The sequence below is a fragment of the Cyrtonyx montezumae genome, unplaced genomic scaffold, assembly GCF_038088225.1.
Source record: "Cyrtonyx montezumae isolate F1298 unplaced genomic scaffold, pur_monq_1.0 scaffold_8, whole genome shotgun sequence".
NCBI classification, from domain to species: Eukaryota; Metazoa; Chordata; class Aves; order Galliformes; family Odontophoridae; genus Cyrtonyx; species Cyrtonyx montezumae.
The window spans coordinates 98,632,940-98,657,020 of NW_027072089.1; the positions used below are offsets into that span (position 1 = coordinate 98,632,940).

The 24,081-nt window shown below is 40.8% G+C and overlaps 1 protein-coding gene across 1 annotated transcript; it reads left to right on the forward strand.

Moving 5' to 3' along the window:
- Nucleotides 1-978: 978 nt before the first annotated feature.
- Nucleotides 979-23,507, forward strand: STARD3NL (STARD3 N-terminal like). The gene is made up of 9 exons (XM_065753404.1): nt 979-1,063; nt 10,250-10,546; nt 12,997-13,074; nt 15,302-15,379; nt 17,086-17,139; nt 17,254-17,371; nt 20,864-20,962; nt 22,168-22,241; nt 23,010-23,507. Exons 2-8 carry the CDS (start codon nt 10,322-10,324, stop codon nt 22,218-22,220), a joined length of 705 nt encoding a protein of 234 aa, XP_065609476.1. The 5' UTR covers nt 979-1,063; nt 10,250-10,321; the 3' UTR covers nt 22,221-22,241; nt 23,010-23,507.
- Nucleotides 23,508-24,081: the final 574 nt, after the last annotated feature.

Genomic DNA, 24,081 nt, shown 5'->3' on the forward strand with positions numbered 1-24,081 from the left:
AGTTCTGTGCTAGGCCAGGAGGAGCTCATCCTGTGCCTGTAGTACCTGGGATAGCAGCCCTGGGGCAAGTTTGCTGTTCAGTTAGAGAAAACAAGCAAACATTCATAAGTGTCCTGTGAAATAAGCCAGTATGGTGCTTGATGTTCCAGTGAGCATCAAATGTTTGATCTCTCTAGTGAGCTGTATTGTTTTATTTTGAGAAACGCTGATAAAGCATGTACTTAGTTGAGACCTGGAATTAGCCTCATTTGACCTGTGGTTTTTGTAGTGCTGCTAAACTGTATGTGTTATAATCTCTTGTTGATTGTTATTTCATACTTGCTGAAGTGAAATTTGCAGTGAAATCTGCATTTGCAAGATGGTGCTGGGTGGGCTACAGTCACCTTCAGAGAGCAGGAAAAAGCTGAGAAGAGCTAAGACCAGATTTGAATCTTAACTGTCTTTTCTCTGTCCTTGTGCTATTTTCCTTTTAGGCCAGTTTTCTTCCCTACCTCCCTGTTCACTTTTTGAAGAAATCAATGGCTGTTCTTGAGTTTCTTACTGCCAGCAGCTATTGTGTGTTACCAGCATATATACATAAAACAGACAAAAGCAATGTATATGTTAATTAATGTAGCTGTGGAGAGCTGACTGGTCTTAACATCTAAACCAAAAAAAGAGTTTTTTTTTAACAAAAGAAGCCATCTCTTAGCTTTATTAATTATTTAAGTCAGTGATGCTATTGACAGGAATGTATTGGTTTCAAATTAAATGCTTCATGAATTCTGTAACTGCAGTGTTTGCTCTTTATTTGTTCTAAGTACTTAAAGAATTGTTAAGGTTGGAAAAGCCCTCTAAGATGATCTAGCCCACCCCTCCTCCTACTGCCCATATTGCCTGTTAAACCGTGTCCCAAAGTGCCATGTCTACAGGTTTCTTGAACAACCTCCAGGTGTTGTTAATGCTAACAAGGATAAAATGCATGCACTTCTGGCTTTTAGTTTGAAGTGTCTGAATATCCTGAGTGAAAATAAGGTCTGCGTCTCAACTTGGGAACACATTATAATGCATCCTTTTCTGACAAGTACATTTCCAAGTGTCTCATGAATTCATCATGGGGTGTATTTTCAAAGTTGCTTTGGTTTAAACTCTGAGGAGCTGTTCTTTCATGAGCCAGTTCCCAAATCTAGTTTGGGCATGCCTGTGTGCAGGCACGAAGCCACTCTTTGTCATGTTAGATGTCATAGATTTGGGATGTGCTGTTAGCAAGGAGCACAGAGGCGAAAGTGGCAGTGGGGATGAAAGCAAAGCGTTGTCAGTACCAATTTACAAGCTCTTTGCTCTGCTGTTTTCTCAGCTCTTATAGAGCAAGAAGTGAAATAATAGGGGAGGACAGCAGCGTTTTGTAGGGCAGGGAAAAAATCAGCCCAAGGTTGGAACACTTTGGTTTGACTTTCTGAATGTGTTAAACTCACTTCTAGAACAGGGGAAGGTGACTTTGTTCCCTATTATGTCCTGCTGACCCAAAAATTAGACTGATTTTTTTTCCATTTCTCCTTGTAGCTTGTTAACTCTGTCCTGCACTCTTCAGCACCTCTGTCCAGTGTTCTGAGGAAGATGCTGTGCAGTGTGCCTGTGAGGTGTGTGCAGCTGCCCTGATCCAGCTTTTGTTGGATCACCATCAGTGTAGGAAAATTGGGGGAACATCTTTCAACTAAAACACAACTAGTATTTGAGGTTTCTTTAAGTGGAAGGTAGTTTTCGAGTGCAGATCTTAAGTAAATAGTGTTAGAATGAAACTACAGAATCATTTCTTAGAAAACAAAATGTAACCCCCCTATGGAAGCAGGGAGTTGGCAAAATGAAATACAAATCTGCTAGCTTAACAACTCCTTTGTGTTTCAGTTAGCTTCCTGAACAGGGCACTTCTAATCACTTCTCTTGCTTTATGTTTAGTCTAACATCCAGCTATGTGCTTGGTAATGTGTCTTTCAGAATCCTGCTTGTATGTTATTTTCAAGGTTCCTCAGTGGGAAACTGTTGTAAGTACAAGAATAATTTGCTTGCTGTGCAAGCTGTACTCAGCTATACAGTATCTGTTTTGTGTATTGAATAAGAAGTGTTATTTTGACTTGGATAGATAAGAGCTTGTATTTCACAAGCAGAACTATTCAAAGTCTGAATGCTCAGACAAAGATCACCAAGTGCTCCTGTGTGCTGTAATGTTTTGTCCTGCTCCTCCAACTGGAAGACTTATTTGTAGCTCGTAACTCTTGCTGTGTTGCTTCACTGAACATCCAGCATATGGCCAAAAAGCTACACACAGCATCTCATACTTAGGTTTAGGAATTTTGGGGGCATGCATCAGCTGAATTTTGGTTTTACATTGGTTGAAGTGCGTAGTGCCTGTGGAATGCAACAATATGTAAATACTGCTTTTTTTTTTTTCCCTTCCTCCAGTAACTGTTAAAGATCTCAGTACAGAGAATGGATTGTAAGGTGAAATGTATCCATAACTATGTAAATGTGATGTCTGCTGGAGTAGGAGAACATAGAAGTGGTGGCTGTGGAGCTGATTTGCCTTGTCCTACAGAGTAGGAAGGTGTGCTTTACTAGTTTGCAGGAATTTCATGAGCATAAAGCTGGAGAGGAGAGGAGGGGAGCTGCAGAAGACAAATGAAATACAGGAAATGAAATGGTTTGCAAGTCATGAGCAACAAAAGACATACTTTATGATGGAGGGAATACAGTCTGAGGGCTGAGCAGTTATCAGGACTGGTGCCCACAGTACTTTTTTTTTTTTTAGCATTAGGCTTCAGTTTGGTTCTGGTACATGTATGATAGCTCATAACTAATCAGTCTCACTTTCCAGAGCCTGGACTTCTTGGTTCACTGTGTCCCCATGAGCTTTGTCTTGCTGATCCTGTCACAATCCACTTAATATTGATTTGAAGCAGTTGCTTTTAATTCTGTCAGCAGTGATTCTCTCTTTGGGCCTTTTGATGATCTAATGTAAGTTCATAAGTTCATAAGGTTGGAAAGGACCTATAAGATCATCTAGTCCAACCATCCTCCTATCACTATCCCTACCCAACTACTAAATCAAATCCCTTAGCACCTCATCTAAACGCTTCTTGAACAGTGCTAGGGATGGTGCCTCAACCACCTCCCTAGGCAGGCCATTCCAGTGCCTGACCACTCTTTCAGAAAAAAAATGTTTCCTCAGGTCTAATCTAAATCTTCCCCGGCGCAACTTGTGGCCATTCCCTCTCGTCCTGTCGTTATTTATCAGGGAGAAGAGGCCCACCCCCTCCTCACCACAACCCCCCTTCAGGAAGTGGTAGAGTGCAATAAGGTCTCCTCTGAGCCTCCTCTTCTCCAGACTAAACAATCCCAGCTCCCTCAGCCGCTCCTCATAAGACTTGTGCTCCAGACCCCTCACCAGTTTTGTTGCCCTTCTCTGAACACGCTCCAGGGCCTCAATGTCCTTCTTGTAGTGAGAGGCCCAAAACTGAACACAGTACTCGAGGTGCGGCCGTACCAGAGCTGAGTACAGGGGGATGATCACCTCCCTGCTCCTGCTGGCTACACTATTTCTAATACAGGCCAGGATGCTGTTGGCCTTCTTGGCCGCCTGGGCACACTGCCGTGAGCCGAGTATCAACCAACACCCCCAGGTCCTTTTCCTCTCTACATTCTTCAAGCCATTCTGCCCCAAGCCTATAGCATTGCATGGGGTTATTGTGGCCAAAGTGCAGGACCCGGCACTTGGTCTTATTGAACCTCATCCCATTGAGCTCAGCCCAGCTGTTCAGCCTATCCAAATCCCTCTGAAGGGCCTCCCTACCCTCAGGCAGTTTGACACATCCTCCCAACTTGGTGTCATCTGCAAACTTACTGAGGGTACACTCAATTCCCTCATCTAGGTCATCAATAAAGATATTAAATAAGATGGGCCCCAAAACTGACCCTTGGGGGACACCACTCGTAACAGGACGCCAGCTGGACTTAACTCCATTAACTACTACCCTCTGGGCACGGCCCTCCAGCCAGTTCTCCACCCAGAGAAGAGTGAACCTGTCCACACCACGGGCTGCCAGTTTCCTTAGGAGAGTACTGTGGGAGACCATGTCAAAGGCCTTGCTGAAGTCTAGGTAGACTACATCAACAGCCTTTCCCTCATCTACCTGTCTGGTCACCCAGTCATAGAAGGAGATGAGGTTGGACAAGCATGACCTGCCCCTGGTGAACCCGTGCTGGCTGGGTCTGATCCCTTTATTGCCATGGATGTGTCGTGTGATTTCCCTCAAGATCATCTGTTCCATAACTTTCCCTGGTACCGAGGTCAGGCTGACAGGCCTGCAGTTCCCCGGGTCTTCCTTATTGCCTTTCTTGTAGATGGGAGTCACATCGGCAAGCCTCCAATCTTGTGGGACCTCTCCAGATAACCAGGAATTCTGATAGATGGCAGAAAGTGGCTCAGCAATCACCTCTGCCAGCTCCCTCAGCACCCTTGGGTGGATCCCATCTGGCCCCATGGTTTTGTGGCAGTTCAGATGGAGGAGAAGATCTCTGACCGTCTCTGCTTGGATCACAGGGGGTGCATTATGCGCCCCGTCCCGGACTTCCAGGTCAGGGCAAGTACCGTGTGGACAACTGTTCTGTTTATTAAAGACAGATGTGAAGAAGGCATTGAGAACCTCAGCCTTTTCCTTATCATCTGTGGTTATATTGCCTGCCTCGTTGAGTAAAGGAGGGAAATTTTCCTTAGTTTTTCTCCTGCTGTTAATATATTTGTAAAAGGGTTTCCTGTTCTCCTTTACAGCAGTAGCCAGTCTAAGTTCAAGCTGGGCTTTAGCATTTCTAATTTTCTGCCTGCAGATCTTGGCCAGTTCTCTGTAGTCACCCCAAGTAGCCTGACCCATCTTCCAGAGGACATAGACTCTCTTTTTTTCTCGGAGTCTCAACAAAAGTTCCCGGTTCATCCACACTGGTCTTTTTCTCCTCCGGCTTGACTTACGGGACTCCGGGACAGCCTGCTCCTGTGCCTTTAAGATTTCCATCTTGAGGAGCATCCAGGCTTCCTGGACCCCTTTACCCCTCAGGAGCAAGTCCCAAGGGACCCTTGCAACAAGTGTCCTGAACAGGTCAAAGTCTGCCCTCCAGAAGTCCAAGGTAATAGTTTTGCTAGTCACCCTCTTGACGGCACCCAGAATAGCAAACTCCACCATTTCATGGTCACTCTGGCCAAGACATTCTCCAACCTTCACATCCCCTACTAATCCTTCCCTGTTAGTGAAAAGTAGGTCAAGCAAGGCATCTCCCCTGGTAGGCTCTTGCACCAGCTGTGTCAGGAAGCAATCATCCACACATTCTAGAAATCTCAAGGACTGCTTCCTCTGCGCAGTATTATATTTCCAGCATATATCAGGGAAGTTGAAGTCCCCCATGAGAACGAGTGCTGGCCATCGTGCAACATCTACGAGTTGTTTATAGAACACCTCATCTATTTCTTCATCCTGACTAGGGGGTCTATAACAGACCCCCGCCACGATGTCACTCCTAAAGACTATCCCCCTGATCCTTATCCATAGACACTCTACTTTGTCATTTCCAACCACTAGCTCTTCAACATCAAAACACTCTCTGATATAGAGAGCTATGCCACCACCCTTTCTTCCCTGTCTATCCCTTCTGAAGAGCTTGTAGCCATCAATCCCAGTATTCCAGTCATGGGAGAGGTCCCACCATGTTTCTGTAATAGCCACAAGGTCATAGTTAGCCTGCCTCACAATGGCTTCAAGCTCTTCTTGTTTATTGCCCATGCTGCGTGCATTGGTATAGATGCACTTCAGCTGAGATATCTGCCTCACCCCTTTCTCCAGCACAGCCTCCTTAGGCTCTTTACTGGTGAGCCCTGTTTTATCCCCTTCCCCTGTCACAGCTAGTTTAAAGCTCTCTCAATGAGTCCAGCTAGCTCCTGTGCTAGGATTCGTTTCCCCCTTTGGGATAGGTGCGTCCCATCAACAGATAGCAGGCCAGGAGCCGAGTAAACTGCCCTGTGGTCAAAAAACCCGAAGTGTCTATCTCTACACCAACCTCTCAGCCAATTATTCATCACCTGTGTTTTCCTAGCCCATTCTGTGTCCTTCACCGCCCCAGAAGGTATGGAAGCAAACACCATTTGTGCTCCCACCCCTTGAACTAATCGCCCTAATCCCCTGACATCTCTTTTCATAGTTCGCAGACTTCTCTGAGATATTTCATTGCAGTCTGCCTGAACTACGAGTAATGGGTAGTAGTCGGTGGGGCGTATCAAGTCCGGGAGACTTCTAGTAATGTCCCTGATCTGAGCCCCAGGGAGACAGCACACTTCCCTGCGGTTTGGGTCTGGTCTGCAAATGGGGCCCTCAGTTCCCTTTAGAAGGGAGCCACCCACTACGATCACCTTCCTTTCTTTCTTAGTAGCAGCAGTCTCAATGCACGGAGGTGACTGCCTTGCCATTGGTGACCTCCTGCGGGAATCTTCCTGCACTTCACCCCTTATCACCTCTTCAACACCCAGTGCTGCAAATCTATTGCTTAGGGGTATCTGGGGACACTGGGGAGGCAGAGGGGGAGATTGCCCACGGTACCGAGCAGGGTCTCTCTGCCAGCCCTCCCTATCCCTCAGATATCCCCCTTCTGCCCTACGGGGACAGGTCAGGGAGTCCACCACCAACTGTGGGGGATCTCCCCGGTGCCTTTCTCTCTGGCACTCTAGGGAGTTACTCCACCAGTCAATCTCCCGCTCACAGTCCCTGATGGCCCTCAGTCTCTCAACCTCCTCTTTCAGTTCAACCACCATGTTAAGCAGATCTTCCACCTGCTCACACCTTGCACAGGAGAACTGCTTAGCACCCTCATCTAGTAGTAGCAGGCTCTGGCACTCCTTGCAACCAGAGACCTGTGTAGCCACACTTCTAGGCAGACCTTCTGTCTGGGTCGCCACAGCCTTCTTAAGGCAAGCCCTCTGTCTTGTAGAGTCCATGGCACAAAAGAAATAAAAACAAAGAAATGAAAAAATTGGAAGTAAATAAATAAATAATAGTTTATAATAATATATATATAGATATGAATTGTAATGTGATACTTCGCTGCCCTCCCTGAGCCCTTCAGGGATATACCCCTTCAGCCCTATTCAGCTGAGGGGTGTGGGCGAGGGCGCTGAAACCTTGGCAACGCCTATGCCTCGTTAACGCCTATGCCTCGTTAACGCTTCGTTAACCAGTCGCGAGAACAGCCTACGGGACTGGCTGCTCTCACTCGGTTCCCGAGAGACTGGAACCTCCCGAAAACCCACCCTGTACCTCAATCAGCCACTGCAGCTCCGGCTGTGCCGACTTCAAAGCAGTTGATCACGAGGACTCAATGTAACCTGAACGTAAACTAGAGTGTCACGTGTCAACGAAAATGTTGTAGCTTCGGTCTCCTTTCCAAATGTCAGCTGCTGTTTTGTTTGTCCTCAGCATCCATTTGGTTATTCTTTGCTTCTGTTCTACTGAGTGGAGTTCTCTGATATTTTAGGCTAGCATTTCTAGTATTTTCTTATTCTAAAATTGCTTCCATAAGATGCTTTCACTTTTGCTTGTGATCTGTTGGATCTTGACATCCTTTCAAGTAAGCGTTTTCGTAAGCGTTTTCTTTTTCCTTCTCCCCAGGTCATTTCTGTTATCTCATTTAAGTTCTTTATCTGTTGTTTTTATTTTTTAACTTGCAAAGAAAAAGCTTGTGTCGGTGCTCATGTGTGATAAATGATATAGTAAGCATATAAATAAATTAAAATAAGTACAGTACAATGGAAGAATTAGAGTAATACAGTGGTAGAAAAATAACATCCCAAATCATGCATCTCAAAGGTGTATGTGAAACTGATGCATGTGTAACACGCAGCATTTGCTTGTGTTAGTGAAAATAATGGTAATGACTTCAAATATAACCTGAAAATCACAGAATAGCTGTCGTTGCTCATAGCTCTTCATTAGGATTGAGGGCAGGGAAGGAGTGCAGTCCTTAGCAGTTATTGTGAATTGAACAGACTCCTTTACTTTTCCCTCATGCTAGGTTCATGTTATTAACAAGAGTAAAACCTTTTGTTCTCTTGGGGTAAGCTTTTAAACTTAATTCTCTGTTTGTAAGCCTGGCTTGTGACCGTTAACTAGGAAGTAGTTTAAATACATAAAAACTTTGCTATTTTGCAGGGGAAAAAAAGATCTTATTTGCCTATAATTTAATGCGTCAGTGTGGGGAAGTAATTCAGATAAAGATTTTAGAGTGAAAGTGAATGTATGCAGTTAAGAAGAAAAAAGAACCAAAACCCCTCAGAGTCAGAAGATACAAGGAGAATGTTGTGACCTTGCTTTACTAATGTGAATTCTTATCTCAAGACAAAATACTTTCTTCTTAAATGCTTGGACCTTTTGGTTAGCTCACAGTAAGATAGATGTGAGAGCCTGGTGTTGTGGGGGAAATTCATGGCGGAGCTTTCTTCAGGGTTTTACTTCTGATTCACAACTTTATTCTTTTCCTTAAAGGAGCACTGTGAATGCTTAGGCAGTGGGCAGTTTCCTGGAGGATGTTATGAGCTAACCTTTCCTCTCAGCTTTCCTGTATACTGTGCTGAAGTGTTTCCTCCATAGCAGCTGCTTTAGATAAACGTGGATATGGTCGAAATAACTGATAAATGTGACTTGTGGAAGGTTTAATGCCTGGTATTTGGATGGGAGATATGGAAGTGCTTACAAAGTAGTTTTTTACTGAAGATGTTCATCAATATGATGCAAGCTGGGGAGAAGCAGTGTGAAATGATTCCATGTTCACTTTCTTAATGTGCAACTTCCAGGTGCTTTCAGTACTTTTTGTAAAACTTTATGTTTTAAAGAAGAAAAAGGCAGGTGTGTGGTACGAGTTTAACTTCCAAGTTTCTCCACTTGCTCAGAAGTGTTTATAATTTCCGATCAGTGTTTTCCTTGAATGAGAGTGAGCATGTGTTACGGAGCTGAGACTGGTGCTCTTGAGGGAAGGCCCTGCACTAATCCTGCCTCCAAAGGCAGGCAGACAGGAGAGGGAGCTGGGCAGCAGTGAAGGTGCTTGTGCTAAACTTATTTGGAAGGATCTTGAAACAAAGAGAGAATGCAATATAATATTTACCTTTACTCTTTTTCCACTTAATAGAACTGGAAACTCAATCTCATATTCCCGCTTTGTAATTTCTCAAGTTGAGGGTGCCCTGCTTGCATCTCTAAAACAGTATTCCCTTCCCCACCTTTCCTTTTCTCACATGTCCCTATATCCTCTTGTTTGTTCACTGCTGTGTTACAGATGCCTGTTTGTTTTCCCTTGTGTGCTCTTTCTGCCTGTTTTCTTGCATAGTGGAGTAAGAATGCAGTTGCTGCTTGGGATAGAAGAGTGGGAAGGGTTTGTTTCCATTTTGTGGTGTACTGAAAGACAGCCCACACAGGAAGAGACAAAGCTTTGTTCTTGAGCTTCGAGAAGTTGTTCCTGCAGTGTTACAGAAACTCGACTGACATGATTTGTATTGCAGCATGTATAGCTTAATTTTATGCAAAATACTTGGAAGAATAGTGTTTCTGTGCATTTTCTTGAACCTTTTATAACCTTTACCAACTCCTGGGAGCTTTTTTTGGATAAGTTTCTCCTGTAGTATAGCCATCAGTTTGAGTTTTGTAAGAAGTTGAACATGAAAATCTTTAAGTCAGCAGAGTCATCGTTTTAGCATAAAGTTGCATAGTTTTCTTTCAGATGACTTGTCTTGCAATGTAGGACGTGATAGCAGCTGACTTTTCTTTGTGAGCCAACCAGTGGTGTATTTGCTTTATTGAATGATTACTGTAGCACTCACGGTTTTAATGGACTTCATTCCATGCTTTTAATCTTTTGTCAGTGCCAGCTCTGGATGTGCTGATAGCATGTCCTGTGAGGAGAGGTGAGGACAGTCAGGTTGCTCAGCCTGGCGGTGACTTTTTGCATTCCCTGAGAGGGGGGAGCAGACAGATATGCTGTGCTGGTTGTGCTCCTATACACATGCAGGACAGGAACAGCAGCACAAAGCTGCACCAGGGTGGGTCAGACTTGGAACTGGGAAACATTTCTTTACCATGAGGGTGGTCAGACACTGAAACTTCCTGAAGAGAAACCTGACATGGTAAGATGAAATTGCATAGTGGAATTTGGGGGCTTTACTGACTAACATAGTTTATTTTTTGTTTAGAAATTGTTCCTATATGGATCAGCATTCTAGTGATGGTGAAACTGGAAGAAGACTACTCTAAGCTAACCCAGGATGAATCGGGTGCCAAACGATGCAGAAAATGCTCTCAGTAGCAGTGTGGAATCCTGCCCGTCCTTGAGAGATGTCCACTCCATCAACCCAGCACAGTTGATGGCAAGGATTGAGTCCTATGATGTCAGAGAGAAGAAAGGAATATCGGATGTCAGAAGGACTTTCTGTTTGTTTGTTACATTTGATCTCTTATTTATAACTTTGCTGTGGATAATAGAATTAAATGTGAGTTATCTTTTCAGTATTCTTGGTCTTTATTAAGTTGTTTATTCACTTCAGGAATAATTAATAAGCATATGTTACTTGTTTCTATTGAAATTAGTTTCGTTCTTTTAAGCTTTTGTGAACTTTTTATCTACTTAGCTCCATCTACTTTTAGTCATTAGGATAAGTGGTTTATATTCATATAATTAAACCTTTTGATGTTCCTGTAGTGTGTGGACTGTGCTGAAGAAACATTGAAAGTCCACTGAACTTCTCAGGGAGTAAGTAAGCAAGAAGTAGGTAGCTGTGTCAGTTTGTCAAGTGTTAATTTTATTAGGATCAAACTGTTTTTATTATACTTAGTAGCTTGGAATCAGTGATTGTAGTCCCTGGAAAAAACTTGATAAATCAATGGCCAAAACCTTTGTTTTACAGCGATATATTACATTTGAGATGAACTTAGTATAATATACATTGTTCATAGTAGGACGTGTTCAAACAACATCAACTTCCAAAGTTGCCACCCTTTAGCACCAGCGTTTGTAATTTGGAAAACAAGGTGGGCATTGTGCAATTTCCAGAAATAAATAGGACAGAAGTTTTATTATTGTTTGATCAGTAGCATCCAGTCTTTTGAACTGGATTTTAAGCTTGTAATCTAAAGTATGCATTTAGGAAAAAGCACAAATGAAAAATGGGAGGCATCCTTTTTGTAGGTAACAAAGATCTTGAGTGAACGCTTCTTGTCATCATTCCATTACAAGATAAATAACGTTGATTATTGATTTGACGTGATGAAGCTTCAGGAGTTGACTGGCTTAAACAGTTTGATATAATGGAAAATACACCTTCTGATTTAATTTGAGAAAGCAAACTTTGCCTGAATGGTAATTTAATGACTATAGCTTCTGTTATCTTGTTGGGTGGAAAGGCTGTTATATCCAGTGTATAAAGACAGCTTGGTTCAAAAAAAAAACCAAACAACAACCTTTTTGCTAGTTGTAAGCTAGTTTATCAACAGCTTGTTTAACTAGGAGGAGTAAAATATGCTTTTGTAATTCTTGTTGAGTATTCAGAGTTCGGTTTTTCATGTTATTGCTCTGAGAATGCTTATTTTTAAACACTTTCAGAGAGTAGATTCATTGGTAGTTTGAGCAAACTCTGAATCAATTCTGTCATGGTTCTCTGTTCATCCTTGTGTTAACATGGTGCTCGTGTGCACAGAGCAGGTTGCTGAACTGTCTCAGAACTTGGCCATCAGATAATTCTGATGTGTGGTGTTTTTATTCTTTCAGTTTCTTCTTAATCCTGTAGGAGAGGGCTGAGACAGCATGTCTGAGAGTGGAGAGAAAGAAAAGATCATACAGCCCTTATTCAAATTGACCTTAAGTGCAATACAACAGTGTTCTGTATATTAATTTGTGTTTATCTTCCCTTCCATTTCCTCCTAAATATTTTCCAAGGACTTATGAGCAACATACATGCAATTTCTCACTAGTCTTCCTTATTTATGCTGGAAATAAATGGTCATACTTTGTGCAGACCAGCGAGCAATGGAAAGCTGTATTTGGACAATTGTTGGCTAGGTACAAAGGGGGAGGGAGAGGAGAAGAAATAGAATAAACTTGGAGTTGGTGTGAATAGCTGCTGGAAGAAAAAGAAAACGGTATAAATGTTCAGCAGTATAGTCGAGGAAAGAATATGAAAGTGTCTACACCATACTGCTTTGAGATGGTGAGCATATGTTGTGGGATGCTGTGGTGCTTCCTTTTCTTTGAAAGCATGGTGGTGAACAAACTCAAAGCTTTCTGTTGTTGTTTTCCAGTGCTTTACGTAACTGTGTTATGCAGTGCTTAATTATCTAATTTAATATTAAAAACAAGCAGGCTTTGGAATAGAATATGGACATTAAAGTTCTTTGTTCCTTCGTAAGACACATTCCTCTTGGTCTGAAACCTAGTGAATACTAAATTATTTTTTTTAGTAACCCATGTTGAACAGGAAGGTGATGAGTGCTTCCATCTGAAAAGCAATGTACGAATTGTATGAATTCAATAGAATTCAAGTGCTGAAGAATCAGAAGAGACTTGTAGCATCTCCTGTTTACTAATGTGTGACTGACGAGTGCTAATATCTGGGTGGCTTTCTCATCAGCTGTTTATGTTCTGAGACAAAAATGCTTAATGATTTTGTGTAGGAGAACTTGCACTTAATTTCTACCTTCAGCAACTTTTTTGCTTTTATTTTAGGACAGTCTGAAATATAGCTTAAATTTATAACTCAGGTTATTAACAGTGCTGAATTGTGTAGCATCCTCATCTGTTGATTATAATTTTGAGATTGATTTCTTAGTATATCTATCTCTTTTGATTAATTTCGCTATCTTTATGTACGTTGATCAGGAATTGCTGACTTAATGTTTAACATCTGTGTTTTTGGCTGAAGTAATTTCTGTTCTAATTTCTTTGTAGGTAAAGGGAGGCATTGAGACTACCTTAGAGAAGGAAGTTCTACATTATGACTATTCTTCTTCATATTTTGATATATTTGTAAGTATTCTAAAAAAAGCAAAAGTACTGTTTTCCAGAGTAATCTTCCCTTAAATGTTTCCTAGTTTGAGTCCTGTGAAAGAGTTGGTCTCTTCTTGTTAATATAAACCAGAAGAGTTTGTGCCACATATCACTTGTCTAGGAGTTGCCTAGTCCTTAAGCAGCAGGTTCTCAAGGAGCTTTCCATTAGAGATGCTTTGGCATGCTTCAGCTGTGTTTGCTGTTTTGAGAGAAGGAAGAAGTGGAAAAAGTGAGGAATGAGACTGATCTGTAACATAAAGAGACTTCATGAAGAGGTTGTATGGGAACTGTTGACTCATGGCCTGAACCACTGATTGATCACCTGAGGTGAGCACTGAGTCAGCTGCAGGAGCACAGGTGAAGGCAATGCACCTGTGTGACCAGAAGGGGTGGAGTCTGGCTCTAGCTCTCCCAGACCCCATTTAAGGGCTGACCACCACCAGGGAAGGATCTCTTGTTGGAGATCCCTCCCCTCTGGAGTTCCACGTGAGCATTCCTAATATACTGGTTGTCTTTCTACCATCTGGATACGCCATACAAAAATATACTGTCTACCTTCATTATTTTGTGTAGGTGCTATTCTTTAGGGGTATTCACCCTACAAAGGTGAAGGCCAGTACTCCTCTGACTGTAACATCATTTTGTTTAAATTGACATCTTTGTCCTTCCACAGAAATAAGCCTGTTGCAGTGAGGAGGGAGACTTATTACCAGGTTGGCCTGCATAGGTCAGGTTGTTTCAGATTTGTGTTTTAACTCAAATGGTTTTTTAACACTGTACTAAAAACAGATAACATAAACATGTTTCTCCTTTCCTACCTATAAGCACCTTAAGTGCACAGAAGGAGCTCTTCTGCCTCAGAAACTTTTTTTTCTTTTAGTAAGGCTGTAGCTCTGAAGTTTCAGTGTGTTTTGCACTGCATGGACCAAGTTACTGCTCTCTAAGTAAAAGCTATTTCTTTATGATCCTTTTAAAGGGCTGCTTCCTACTGCATGCTCACTAAGTGTACTGCAGTCTTGTTTGCCTGACAGAGATAAATTTTGGGATCAGTCACTTCATGTTGATGACAATATTCAGAATACCTCTTCGGTGTTAAGACTTGTTCTGGGTTCTGTGTTGGGCCGTTTTCCATGTCAAATGGAATGAGATACCAGATACAAAAATGTCCTAAGATGGCAAACTATATTTCTTTTTTCTCTCATCATTATTTAGCTGGTGCCTTTCTGTGCTGTACCTTACTTCACAAAGAAGGGAAAAAAAGTTACCTTTAAATGTTGATTCTCTGGAAATTGCCCTATAGTCAAACCAAGGATTAAGAACTTCTAATGTCAGATAATTGACTTTAATTCCCTGGGGAAGGAACTAGATCATTGAATTCTGCAAAATAAGTTGTAGGCTTATACAGTTTCTTCTGTTTCTGCTATATGTAGTGAAACATATTTGTGTAACTTTAAGTGGGTTTGCACCTCTGGCAGTATCTGTTCCATGTCTCTTTTCGTTTTTTTTTTAGTTTTTGTTTCACATTTTTAAAATTCTGAGCACCTCTTTTAAAGCGAGGTAGAAGAATGTAGTCTTGAAGAATAAGCAGACAAACTGAGGGTTAGGTTCTCTGATGCAGTAATCTCATCTGTCTGCTATCAATTTCATTTTCTGGCCTAGAAATCCCATAGTTGATTCATCTTTACTGCAGAATATTTGAAGTAGCTTTGTTCTGCAGGCATCTTCATAAAGAATAATTGATTGCTGAAACATTTCAGCAGATACTAAAAATTTAAGTAAACATCACACCATTGCAATTTTTGAAGTCTTTACAGTTTCTAGTGGTATTGTTGCACACTAGTGGGGTTAGCAGGGTGCATAGTGATGCTTGAGGTATTTGCTGGATTAACTGCATCTAAATTTAACTGCTGAGATTCCAGTTGGGTAAAATAATTGTAGACATATTCAATTTAACTTATATTTCTATTTGCGCAGTTGCACACGCTTGTAAATTTGAGTCTGTGTAGGCATGTGAATGATACAGTCATCTCTGTGCTTTAAAAATGGGAAACTGTTTTAATAAGCAAACCCACCTTCAGATTTGTTTCTCGATAGCAGAACTGATTGTCCTGTTTTGTTTTGTAAGCAGTATTTTTAGTGAGCTGAGAATCTTGTGGTTCTTCTTTGTTCTGAATTAACCAACAATTTTTTTTTCCTTTCTTTATAGCTACTGGCAGTCTTCCGATTTAAGGTGTTAATACTTGCATATGCTATGTGCAGACTGCGCCATTGGTGGGCAATAGCTGTGAGTAGTAGCCAAGAATAATGGAGTTTCAACTAGAATGAATCAAACTGGTGGTTTTTTAGATGCCTCTTAATGTTTGTATGTTAAGAATAATCCTGATGGTATATAAGAAAATCCATTGTACAGCAACAGCTTAAACGCTTGGGAAGATTTAAAGTGTAAAGACAATAATTTAATAGCACCGTGTGTGTGGTCCCTGTAAGGTATCGTGTTAGTAAAAGTTGAAAACTAACTCAGAATCAAATATGAATGGGTAGTTGTAACCACTTGTAACATTTGACTTACTAATTAGTGCTTGAAATACATTTGCACTGGAAACATTGAATTATATTTCAAAAAGGTCTGGCATGGATTGTGCCTAGACCTAACTGTGTGTTAATTCACACAGTTTTATTTTTTTGAATTTTATATGCCAACCATGAGCATCAGCATGTGTACTGCTTCTTGCTCCAATACAGAATATTGATTATGCTTCTGTTCTTAGAAAGGAAGTTCTTGAGAACTGTAGTCAATTATATGTTTTGGGTCTTTTGGGGTTTTCTTTTGGGATGAGTTGGAACAAGTATCTTTAAGGAAGCTGTACTATGTGAATGAGAAAGACAAACTTATACTTCCAGTTAATACTCTGGCCCGTAATACAATGCATATAGGATGTTGTCGATCTTAGATATTTTTTCTTTATGCTGTGGAAGATGCATATGTTCACATATAACTTCAGGGGAGTAGCATGCAGTTTCTTCAGTTTCTTTCAGTTTCTTCATCTTACATTGTGACATTCTTGAAATTGTTTATTAGCATGATATGAATACATACATAATAACAACTGCTGTTCTGTGATTTCTAATTATTTTTAAGTGCACACATCTCAGAATCTTTTTCTCTTAGAAGTGTAACTTTTGGAGTATTTCTTCCACTGACATCCTCTTGATGAAGTTGGTTTTGAGGGTGAACCCATCGTGTTGGTAAGCAGTAGATCTATAAAGCTTCACTGAAGGTTTTGAAGAAGCTGTTAGTCTTAAAATCCTACTTGTGCTTACAAGATGGTAGCTGGATCCTGCAGTTTGAAGAGCTGCTGGACCTAAGCACATGGAGTTAGAAGCCTTGGACAACCAGAAGAATAATACTTGTCCACTGTTCTTTTTTTGTTTTCATTTGTTTGGTTTTTTTTGGTACTTGTTTGTTGTCTCCTGGTTTTAAATCTTGCCAGGGAATGTCAAGTGATTCATTTTTCATAATGTGAATTAACATTAATTCAAGTTTCCTAGTGCAAAGGTATTTTGTTATTTGAAATGGGACTTTTTATTTGGATGGTAGTGGAAAGCATTTGGAGCAATTGTTTGCTTTTTCCCAATAAATTAGATTTACTATCTGATTTCTTTTTCCTAAGGGAGTTAGTGAATTTAATTAATCATTAAATTGCATCTTTGTAGAGCAAGATCACATTTTATACAATGCATCATCTGTGTAGCCTCTAATCTGCCTATCTGCTGTACTGAAATCAATGTTTGGAACTGTCTGTTTTAAAAATGCTAAAATAGCAAGATTATTAAATTAACATTTTTAGTTAATTATTTAATGCTTGATGAGATTTATTAATCTGTGATGTTTCTGTTAATAAACATTTCAAATTGAAGCTGTCAGATAATGGCAGAAATGAGAAAGCAAATCCAATTATTAGTCTTAACTGTTCTTATTCTTTCTTTCAGTTTACAACAGCAGTGACCAGTGCCTTTTTACTAGCAAAAGTAATTATTTCACAGGTATATCTATTCTAATCGTGTCCTTGTTTTACTTCGTCAGGGTTGTTTGTTTGTTCGCTTTTGAAGCGAGGTTCTTCAGGCACATTTTGATAATGTGTATATTTTTCCTTCTAGCTGTTCTCACAGGGTGCTTTTGGCTACGTGCTGCCCATCATATCCTTCATACTTGCCTGGATTGAAACTTGGTTCTTGGACTTCAAAGTGTTACCACAAGAAGCTGAAGAAGAAAACAGTAAGTTTCCCTCTGTCACTTAAGTTGCCAACATTTGGTCCCATATTATCTGGCAGAAGAATGCATCCTTCAGCTTCTCAAAGAAATTGATCTGCATAAAAAATATTGATAATGTGGCATAATTTTTTCTAGAAGTTCAATGAATTGGGATCTTTATTTAGGCAGGCAAAGTTAAAAGTTCCAAGGGCCAGACCAGTATTTGTGAGGCATTTAAGAGCAAATCTAATTTAGCATGCATAAGACACGGAAATTTAACTGACTTGAGTGTGTAACATGTTATTTCCTAGGTAATGCATAGAATAACTTTCTGGCTTTTCTCCTAGGAAGAGCAGATGCAATAACTAACTCTCTCACTGACTTTTTGAGGTGGAAAAGGAAAAGCAAAGAAATTATTCTGTAGAACCTGCTTCATGCATAGAATGAGATCAGGGCAAGTATGAATTGAAGATAAGGCAGCAGGTCATCTGTCACTGAATGTATTCAACTAAATGGAGAAAACCCACTGATTTAATTGAAAGAGAGCCTTTCTTGGGTGGCAAGGAGAAGAAAGCACAGTTTTCTGTTACAGATGATTTGCGAGTTCCAGCAGCAGGAGAATAATTGTATAGCTAATGTCTTATTTGTGTATCACCACCTGAAGTAGTCTGAAACACTACTGGAAGGGCATGTTTGCCTGCTGGGTAAACTGAAACGTGTACATGGGCATGGATGCCATCAGTCCTTAGTGTTCTGAAGCATTTTTCTACATTGATCCCTTTGCTTCACTTTCTTTTTTCCATTGAAAAGGATTACCACTAATAAAAGTTTCCTTCCTTGGGGAGAATGTAAAGCTAAAACCCACCCAGAATATCTTCCGTTATTTCTGATGTTATCTTTCCTCTTTTGGAGAGAATGGAAATGTAAGCACATAGGTAGGTCTGAAAGTTATGCATCCTGTTTATTTCCATGGAAACTAGAACAGTTACAAAGAGCAAAATAACGCACTCTGATAGAGGAAACTCTCAGCTACAGGATGTTGCTTTTCAACATAGTCACTGCTATTAGCTATGCATTTTTGTTGGCAGTGAACAAGAGCTTGCATGCCATGCCTGTGAAAAAATCTGCACCAGTGGAGGAGAGCCACTATTTCACAGCTGCTCTGACAGTACCATTGCTAGGAAAATGCTGCCCATGCAGTCTGTCTTTCATTGGACTGAACAGATGAAAATCAGAAGGTACCAAACCTAGATTATTCAGTAGGTATGGTAGGATGGTGCCGAGATTGGCAGTGTGCTCACCGACTTTCAAATTGTCATGGAGCCTGGTGTTGTCATATTGCAAGAGAAAAGTTGTCTTCTCAGGCCTGACTCCAGAAGTTCAAGCCTTCAGCTGAGTCAGAGTCCTGATGTAGCAGTCAGAGCTGATGGTTTGTCTAGGTTCCAGGAAGGGGGTGATCCCTCTGGATTTCCTATCCCAAAAGACAGTGTGTATCACGTTACCCACTGAGGGCTGCATCTTGAACCTTTCTTCTATGGGGGAATTCTCATGTCACCACTCCACAGACTGCTATTTTGACTGGCTCATAGTGGTGACACCACATCTTGTTGCTGGTAATGATGCAGTTTAGGAAATTGTCTCCTTCAGTTTCATATTGGTTTGGTATATCCTGACGAAGCTGCATGCAGTACTCTATCTGCCCTCTGTGATCATCTGTGGGATGCACCTGCCTTAAGCTTTCTGATATTTCAACTTTGCCACCATTATTTCCAATGCATTGAAGTCAGTATTCAGCTTTGTACACAGTTCCTTGTTCTCAATCTGCCAATTCAAACCAATCAGCTAATCAGGATATTTGTTTCACGGTAAGGCAGCTGTGTATGGCTATCTGGAACACGGCTTGACTTCCACAGTGCTGTTATTACTGCTTGAACACACCACCCACTGCTTCGCTGTGCTCACATCCACTATTTAGTCTCCATAAGTGTTCAACAAGTGTTAATGAATGTCAGTGAGTTCGTAAGTTCATAAGGTTGGAAAGGACCTATAAGATCATCTAGTCCAACCATCCTCCTATCACTATCTCTACCCAACTACTAAATTAAGTCCTTTAGCACCTCATCTAAACGCTTCTTGAACAGCGCTAGGGATGGTGCCTCAACCACCTCCCTAGGCAGGCCATTCCAGTGCCTGACCACTCTTTCAGAAAAGAAATGCTTCCTGAGGTCTAATCTAAATCTTCCCTGGCGCAACTTGTGGCCATTCCCTCTCGTCCTGTCATTACTTATCAGGGAGAAGAGGCCTACCCCCTCCTCACCACAACCCCCCTTCAGGAAGTGGTAGAGTGCAATAAGGTCTCCTCTGAGCCTCCTCTTCTCCAGACTAAACAATCCCAGCTCCCTCAGCCGCTCCTCATAAGACTTGTGCTCCAGGCCCCTCACCAGTTTTGTTGCCCTTCTCTGAACACGCTCCAGGGCCTCAATGTCCTTCTTGTAGTGAGGGGCCCAAAACTGAACACAGTACTCGAGGTGCGAGTGCTATTGTTTTTCTGCATGGAAGAATTCAGTGACACGTCTTTGCTTCATATACACTTCCATGTCAGATGCCATTTGGTCAGACTGCCCCTTTGCTGCCATCTGTCATGGCAGCAAAATGTCATGGAGTATTGGTGGGAAGATTGAACCGCTACTGCCAAACCACCATCTGCCTCTGACAATGCAGACTAACACAATAAAGGAGGAGGTATTACTTTCAGAGCAGTACTCACAAAAAAAAAATGTCACCTCTGGAGGCTTAAACTGGTCAGTAAGATAAATTGCTGTGCTTGTGTTGGAAAGAAGGATTTTTTTTCCCCCTCACGATAGAATTGCTGGTTACCCCTGGTAATTCACTTGATTCAGTTAAAAATCATGCTTTTTTACCCCATCAGTTTTAGTGTGTCTGAGAGTGGAGGTGACAAGTTCAATAGCCTTATGTTGGCCTAAAATGCTGTCTTTGCCCTATTAGTTATGGGAAGACATGTTGATGTCAGTAAGAATGAGATGAATTCTCTTCTTTTGCAACCCCTTATGCTTTGTCCTGTACGTATATGCACCAGAATAACCCTGTATCTATTGTATTTTCCTAATTTTAGTGATTGAGTCATAAGGAGTAGGAGTTATGAGGAATATTGAGACAATTAAGTAAATGCAAGCTGTGAATAAGCACCTTTATTATCATGCATGGCAGTTCAGTGAACATTAAAAATACCTTTAATAGTTTTAGTTAGATTGTGAATACTGGTAAGCTCACATACAGTATCTTAACTGTGCCTTTATACGGAGTGGAAGGATTCCTTAGCTTGTGTACAGCACCTCTCTTTTGCTGGATTGTTTCCTTAGCTGCCTAAAGTTACAGAAACTGCACATTAATTCAGCATATTTCTTAGGAATGATAATTCCTCAGTCTTTAAGGTGCTCGATCTTGGTATCTAAGTTGCTATGAGATGACATCTGGATTTTTTTTTTATCCTCTTAGGATTTTTGATAGCGCAGGATGCTTCCGAACGAGCAGCTCTCCTTCACCCAGGAGTCCTGTCTGATGGGCAGTTCTATTCTCCTCCTGAATCTGTAGCAGGTAATTATGTTTGAATTCGTGAAGATTTTTCTTCCTGGCACTAAACTTCTGCATGTTTCTTCTCCTTTTTAGTGTAAGGATGAATGGGGAGTGTACTTTACAGTCCTAAAATAAAAGTTGATTTTATTCAGTAATGATGGATGAATTGCAGTACAAGCAGTTAATGAGTCTTCTGACATGTCCCAAAGGTGTTTGAAGAATGATAGTCTCAAAGAAAATGGGGCAGCAACTGAATGGCGGTGGCTGCTGTTTTTCTGCCCTGTCTGCTAGCAATAATGTTTATTCAGCAGTACATTATTTAATCCATTTGAGCTTGGAACTTTACAGTATTTTAGGGCAAACAGTGAACTTGAAACTCCTCAGAAGACCAACTGTGATTTCGGTCATAGGCTCCTTTCTCATAACAGAATGCTTCCTCTGTGTGAAATGCTGAGTGTGTTAAACTGAGGGCAAGCATTAATTATACCTGGAGTCTGTGTACTATGCACTTTGTTCCAGTTGAGCTGTGAGGTGAGTAAGGCAACAATAAATGGAAATGCTGCAAGACTGAAGAATGTGTTTGCAGGCATTTCAAGGAAATTAGTACTTTGTGTTAAGTGGGCTGAACTACTGTGAACCTCAAGATCATATCAGTCTTCTTACCCTAAAATAGAAATCTCTTTTGTAAAGCTCTGCTTTACTATGCAGTATATTTATAATATTAATATCCACATACAGCTGCAGATGCTTTTCCCCATCTCGCATTATAGAAATGGAAATGTTAGCAGTTTGTTTGTTTGCTGAGTGTATTAGCATAATAAATGACTCTGAGCTCCACCTAGGGATGACGAAGTGTGAAAACAATGTTGTGTATAATCTGTGCTATACCAGCGTAGAGTCAAGAAGCATTTCTCTGATTCCATGTAAATTTGCAATTTTATTCACGTGGAAACAGTTAGAATTCTATGCAGTAGCATGACCTTTGGGAACAGTGTGGCTTAAAGATAATGACTAATGACTGAAACTGAAAATTTTGGTTATTATTAGTTAGGCTTCACAGCTTTAACTAAAATACTATCTTGAGGATTATGCATGGAAGTAGTCTACTGACATCAGAATATAGTATAAAAGGAAGTAAAAGTGGAGCCAACATTTATTCCTTGGCATGATGAGCCGTTACCAGTACTTCTCAACTGAATTAGTAACATTCCTCTCTTCTTGTTCAGGATCTGATGAAGACTCTGAAGAAAAACAAGACAGTGAAAAACCAGTTGTATAGCAAATATGGAAAAGCAGGCAAGTTCCTCTGCATATGAGTAGAATAATCTTAAATACTTATTTCTTCTTAGCTCCATCTCAAAATTATTTGAATAGTTGGGCTGATTCCTAGGAGTTCATCTTGCAGTCTTGACAAAGCTCAAGCATAAAATCCTATCATATTCTTGAGAGCCAGGCTCCTGTGCCTTTGAGTTGTGGTTAACCCTAGACAGGAGTCTCAGGCACCTGTTCCAGTGTTCAGAGTAAAAGTCTGCAAACTTGGGATGAAGCTCCTCCACTGTTTCTTCTCTGGCTTCTTGGAAAGAAAGTGATGGGCCAAAGGTGTAAAAGTAAAGCAGGGAAATATCTCCAGAAGTGGGGATGCAGAAGTACTAGGAAAATATTTTCTTCCAGTTTAGGTCTAGGATATGTATATGAATCTGAAAGATTGCATGAACAAAACTGCTTCAGTACTTCCTCTTCACAGTCTGTTTAATAGCACAAGTGGATTGCATTACACAAGCTGTGTTTTAAGATTTTTGTAGTGTACTTTAGTTAAATATGGGATGTTATGTTCATATTTTAGAAATCACTTAGTTACTTTCAGAGTTATCTCACCACGTGCTTTCATTTTACCACAGATGGCAAAGTTTAAGCTTAAAGAAGGTATTAAATGTTCCTGCAGCTTCTGACTAGAGACTGTCTGTTGTCTATCTGAAATAGTGGGTGACTTTCTTCTGAGCCTTCCTGTTTTCTGTGTCTATCATTTTGACTCATCTTCATTTTAACTTGTGTAATCTGTTACAGAAAGAAAATCTCTGAGGGAAGTTGGTGGGGATTTGGAAACTCTGGCAACAGTCTGTGATTGAGTTGCTGGTGGAGCTGCTGACTGGAGAATTTATTCCTTAGAAAGCAAAGGGAATGGTTCCCGTGTACTGTAATACCTCACAAAGATGTATCTTGTGACATATGTATATTAGATTGCCTCTTGGGTGGCATGAAAATATTAGTCCATGATGTATTATTCAGTGATTCCTGAAGTTGATCTTCTAATGACTAGGTAATTACTGGAAAGTGTTGTCTTTGTGTACCTAATCAAGAGTCTGGTAATATAATGAAGTAAAACTTCTCTGTGGCGGAAGTATATTTAATGGTTGGGACTCAGTAGGTAAAATTATTTTACGTTTTTGCAATTTTCCCATTAGTTTTATGTTTATTGTTTGTTGGGTTTTTTTTAACTCCATGCATTTTCTTTTTTAATGGGTATGTTCACTTTCTAAAATAAAAATGTTAAAACATGGTTAATGCACTGTGATACTTCGCTGCTTTATCAGATGAAAAGTCAGTGTGTACCACTTCTCTTTCTAGGAGGGTTGTAAGGACTGGTTTACGTTGATTTTGTGCAGAATGTCTTACACTGGTTGAACACCTGAAGAGATGCAGTGTTGGTACTAGCAGAACACAGTTTATTTCACTGTTGTGTATGTGGTATCAGGATGCAAGAAAAGTTTTGAAATAATTTAGTTGCCATTTCTGTGCTGGTGTCGGATGTTGTATGGGAACTGTTGAATCATGGCCTGAACCACTGATTGATCACCTGAGGTGAGCACTGAGTCAGCTGCAGGAGCACAGGTGAAGGCAATGCACCTGTGTGACCAAAAGGGGTGGAGTCTGTCTCCAGCTCTCCCAGACCCCATTTAAGGCTGTTTATATTAACTATAGAGATATTATTTAGGTTCAAGGAGCAAAGTGGAAGAAGTGAGCATTTGTGAAATGTAGTATTATTTCTGTAGTGAAGAAAAGCTTTAATCAGTTGTTGGGTATAGGTGTAAGATGTGGTTTGTGTTTGTTTTTCACATACAGATCATAAGTATTAACCAATG

Coding starts and splice junctions, on each gene's coding strand:
- STARD3NL (XM_065753404.1), top strand. CDS start 10,322: ATGAATCGGGTGCCAAACGATGCAGAAAATGCTCTCAGTAGCAGTGTG. Junction 10,547..12,996: donor TGTGGATAATAGAATTAAAT/GTGAGTTATCTT, acceptor ATTTCTTTGTAG/GTAAAGGGAGGCATTGAGAC. Junction 15,380..17,085: donor GCCATTGGTGGGCAATAGCT/GTGAGTAGTAGC, acceptor TCTTTCTTTCAG/TTTACAACAGCAGTGACCAG.